Here is a 4726-nt window from a genome sequence, read left to right as displayed (position 1 = left end):
TACACAGGAGAGAGTCTCAATTTCTTCATTTTAACTCCATCTGTGCACAAATTTACCATATCAACCAACTCTAAACAAGTAAAAGGCTCCCGAAGGAGAATAGAAGACCACTCTAACAACCAATTCTAGAAATCTGATGCAACATAACCGGAGAAGAAAGTATGATCCAGATCTTCCTCCATGGAGTGATAAAAAGGACATCAAAATGAAATTCATCACAATCCCTCTCTTTAGTAAGTTTGCATAAGTTGGTATTCTATTATTAAACAACCGCCACACGAAACAATTGATATTTAAAGGGATCCATTTGATCAAATTAAACACGATTGCATTGGCTCTTGAATATGCTATAATATTTCTAATATCCTTCACCGAGAAAGAGCCACCACTTTTGTCTACTTACCGCCACCTATCACTAGGGATGAGATTTAGAACCGGAAAACCGGACCAGAACCGGAATCGGACCGAAACCAGAACCGTTAGAACCGGAATATGTAAAACCGGTCCGAGTCTCGGGTTTGTAGAATGGCTTTAGCCAAGTTCCGGATAATCCGGGTTTCGGGTTCTTCGGGTCTGGGTAAACCGGGTTTAAGAACCGGGACCGTGTTAGGAACCGAAACCGGTTTTTGTGAAAAGTTTAAAACATGCATATCTCATTCGTTTGAAGTCAAATTGGCATCAAGTTTTTTCCAGAGTGTAGTTTATAATTTGTACATGATTTTAGCCTATAATTTTGTCATTTTTGGGTTTATATTCATTGACTTACAGTCTCTTAAAATCGGGATATCAAAGCTGAAAATTTTATGTTTTTCAACTTTTTTTGTATTCTGTGATACTATGCGGTTTTTTCCAAAGTTTAGTATAGAGTTTGTACATAATTCGTTTGAAGTCGGAATAGCATGCGAAATAGCATGCATTTTTTTTCCAAAGTGTTGTATAGAGTTTGTACATAATTTTAGACTTTAATTTTGTCATTTTTTGTTTCATATTCATTGATTTATAGTTTCCCGAAGTCGGGATATCAAAACTGTGAATTTTCTGTTTTTCAGCTTTATTTTTGTATTTTGTGAAATTTTAAAACATGCATACTGGTCCGGGTTTGGATTCACTCTCATCCCTACCTATTACAGCTACTTGCAAATCCAATAGATTCTATAAAACAAAAAATTAATCAGCTTCTCCCTCCACCCACACACACCACAAAGTTGTCTAGTTGAATTTTAGCACCACCACGAGTCTAAAACAACTCCATCAACAATTTTTTCTATTACCAAATAGTTTTTGTTTGTCTCAATTGCATACAAGTTAGGACAACGGTCTTTTAAAGCCACGTCTCCAACACCAAATGTCTTTCAAAAAAATGTTCTATCGCGAAGACCCACCACTCTTTTAAATTGATCAACGAAAAGTTATACCTTTAGCATCCAACTCCATATCTATCTCAGAGATATTTGACCACACTTCTTTTATAGATTTCTTGGCAAAGTTTTACCCATTAATAAGTTTGAGATTATAAATAGAATTTATACAAGAGCCAAGTTGGCCGAGCTAGATGACCTCACCGGATTAGCTTTACAACATTCCACAGGGGCTGAAATAGATATAAGCTAGAAGTTTAGGGCCTAGGAGTAAAAGACAAGAAAGATGCTTCTTGGGAAAATCCATTCAAACTTCAGAGGGACACCATGGCAAAGAGGATGCTTCTGTCATGTTTACCGCAATCTCAGCTAAAGCTTCAATGGTCTACGCGTGTCTCGTCATTGATGATTTCAGTCAAACGGTCCATTCGTGTCGGCTATGTTATCTCCTTCAAAACTCTCATTGTCTCAGACCCTTTGAACCATCAGAATCCCAGCATAAAAAATGACAGACCGATACTTTAAGAATTTCATGTCAGATTTTGTTAAGGAGAAAGCAACAGTACCAGGAATCGACGAAGATAAGCAAGAAGATTCTTTGTTGAAGCTCCTTGCTTTGCCTTATCCCATTCTCTCCGAGAAACTCAAACGCGCCGCTTTAGATCTCAAAGAAACTGTAATTCCTCTCTCTCTCTCTCTCTCTCTCTCTCATTATGTTTGTATGTTTAATTTTGAAGCATTTGGTGAACAATGCGAGTAAAACTGGTAAGCTCACCAGGTGTTTGTGAAAATGTCTCACAGATAGTGGTGGAGACATGGGGCTTTACAGGGCAAGATGTCAAAGACTTTTCCCTATATCGAGGCTCTCTTGGAACTGCTTTCTTGCTTTTGAAATCCTATCAAGTTACCAACAACAAAAACGATCTTGATCTCGCTTCTGAGATTATCAAAGCTTGTGATTCCGCTTCTTCCAGTTCCAGGTTCGCTATTGTATCATGATTATGATCCATTTACGTCCACTTTTCTTGCATCTAGTATCAAAAAGCTCACTCAAAGTTGAACATTTTGATCCTTAATCAACAATATTTCACCCTTGTTAGAAGCTAAAATGGGTATATGATGTTCTTGGAGATACTTTGTAGGGTTGTCTCTTTTTTAATTGGACGCGCTGGAGTTTGTGCACTTGGTGCTGTTGTTGCAAAGCACCAAGGCAATGAGCAAATGGTTGATTACTATTTAACCCAATTTAAAGAGGTAAAAATATTTTATTTCAATTTTTTCCCAAATGGTATACATATATGTAACTTATATGATAATATGATTTTGGTAACAGATCAAGTTAAGTGAAGATGTAATAGATGAAGTAATATTTGGTAGAGCTGGATACTTATCAACATGTCTCTTTCTTAACAAAAACTTAGGCCATGAAACAATTCCATCTACCCATACTGTAAGTGGGCCATTCTCAGATGCTTTAACTTTTTTCATTTCGAATACTAACAATTTATTAAAAATGACATTGCTATAATTCAACAGAGTGTAGTTATCGATAAGATCATTGAGAATGGAAGAAAATTGGGTTCAAAGGGAAAATGCCCTTTGATGTTTGAGTATAAAGGTGAGAGGCAGTGGGGAGTTGCACATGGGTTAGCTGGGATCTTGAATGTCTTAATGCATTTTGAACTTAAATCGGATGTGCTTATGGATGTGAAGGAGACTCTTAAGTATATGATTAAGAATCGTTTCCCTAGTGGAAACTACCCAAAACAAGAAGATATGAAAAGTGATCTTCTTGTGTATTGGTGTCATGGAGCATCCGGAGTTGCCCTCACACTAGTTAAAGCAGCCGAGGTAACAAAAATATTAAATAAATGGAAGAAATAGTGAAATGAAAGTAGATGCTATTTCTTGCATTTAACCCTAAGACTTAATAATTAGGTTTTTGAAGATAAAGAGTTTCTCGAAGCGGCAATCGATGCATCGAAAGTCGTGTGGGACCGTGGATTACTAAAAAAAGTCGGAATTTGTCATGGGATAAGTGGGAATGCATACGTGTTCCTCTCTCTTTATAAAATGACAGGAAGCGTGGAGTTTTTACACAAGGCGAAGGCGTTTGCGTGTTTTTTACTTGATAAATCTCACAAACTTATATCGGATGGTGAAATGTATGGAGGTGATAATCCATACTCCTTGTTTGAAGGAATTGGAGGCATGGCCTATCTCTTCCTTGATATGACCCATCCGACTAATGCTAAATTCCCTACACATGAAGTTTGAAAAATGTTGTACTTGGTAGAGATGGTGTAGTTTGTGTGGGTTTAATAAAATGGTTTTGCGTTTATGTAGTTTGCAATACGAGAAATAACAATGTGTTTTTATTTATCTGTGTGTTATAGTATCTTATTTTTATTTGTCTGCAAATAGTTATTTTTCTAGTGTCTTGTCAGATGTGAGCATCATATGCGATGTAAATCAGATATACAACACAATATCCTCTAGGTAAGTGGCATAGGTAAGTGGCATAGATCACAAGGAGACAAAAACCGATAGAGGTACTTTCATAAATATTTATAAATTTTGATTATATAATTTAAAATAAGAAGAAATTATTAATTTAATCGTGATTATATAATTTACAATAAACGAATTTCATGTAATTATAAATAAGTACTATGTTCTTATATACGAGTTCAATATTATAATGTGTGTGTTTTATACAATTATATTATGCAAAATGCACTTACACTTCACGTTCTTTCCTCTAACCAAATAAATAGGGGCCTTGATCTATAAACCTACGTATGGCCATACACATGCACAAAGGGCCTAAAACAATGGGGCCAATACTCCACTGCCAACCAAAATCAAAATTTCCGGCCACCCATCACTAAAAGCACCAAACTCCATCTAACTTTTCACATTTTGATTCATAATCACCACAACCACCACCACCACCACCACCATGGGCGTAGTTAGCGAGGGAAAAGGCTACAGTGGTTTTGTCCGATGCATGTGCTGGTGTTGCTGTCTCCTCTTACTTGTAATCATCATCTCCGGTGGCTTCGCGTATTACATCTACTCCGCCGAGGACCCTAAGCCACCGGTATATGACATCCAATCATTCACTGTCAACACCCTCGACCTTGAAGACGATTCAACTCTCAAAACGGAGTTTGTGGTCATCTTTAAGATCGAAAATCCGAATGAAAAAATCGGATTCGTATATGGGGAAAAGAACAACGTATCTTTACTTTTTGATGATGACATCATATCATCTGGACAACTGCCTGCTTACAAGCAAGGTCCTGCCAACACGACAGTACTAGAAGTCGCGTTGGCAGGAACATGCCCAGATGAGTCAAGTACCT

The 4726-nt window shown here is 37.0% G+C and overlaps 1 protein-coding gene across 1 annotated transcript; it reads left to right on the top strand.

Annotated features, from left to right (window-relative positions):
- The first annotated feature begins 1530 nt into the window (after window positions 1-1530).
- Window positions 1531-3740, top strand: LOC145128774 (lanC-like protein GCL2). The gene is made up of 6 exons (XM_079063578.1): window positions 1531-2034; window positions 2160-2338; window positions 2501-2612; window positions 2692-2808; window positions 2895-3209; window positions 3297-3740. Exons 1-6 carry the CDS (start codon window positions 1864-1866, stop codon window positions 3633-3635), a joined length of 1233 nt encoding a protein of 410 aa, XP_078919704.1. The 5' UTR covers window positions 1531-1863; the 3' UTR covers window positions 3636-3740.
- The last annotated feature ends 986 nt before the right edge of the window (window positions 3741-4726 follow it).

The sequence above is a fragment of the Lactuca virosa genome, chromosome 8 (assembly GCF_052849685.1).
Source record: "Lactuca virosa cultivar CGN04683 chromosome 8, Lactuca_virosa_CGN04683_v6, whole genome shotgun sequence".
In the NCBI taxonomy this organism is placed as follows: Eukaryota; Viridiplantae; Streptophyta; class Magnoliopsida; order Asterales; family Asteraceae; genus Lactuca; species Lactuca virosa.
This window is presented reverse-complemented; position numbering and strand designations above follow the sequence as displayed.

What these genes read in the sequence shown, in the direction of transcription:
- LOC145128774 (XM_079063578.1), top strand. Translation starts at nt 1,864, where the DNA reads ATGACAGACCGATACTTTAAGAATTTCATGTCAGATTTTGTTAAGGAG. An exon ending in CTTTAGATCTCAAAGAAACT is followed by an intron (nt 2,035 to 2,159) that starts GTAATTCCTCTC and finishes AATGTCTCACAG; the next exon opens with ATAGTGGTGGAGACATGGGG. An exon ending in TCCGCTTCTTCCAGTTCCAG is followed by an intron (nt 2,339 to 2,500) that starts GTTCGCTATTGT and finishes GATACTTTGTAG; the next exon opens with GGTTGTCTCTTTTTTAATTG.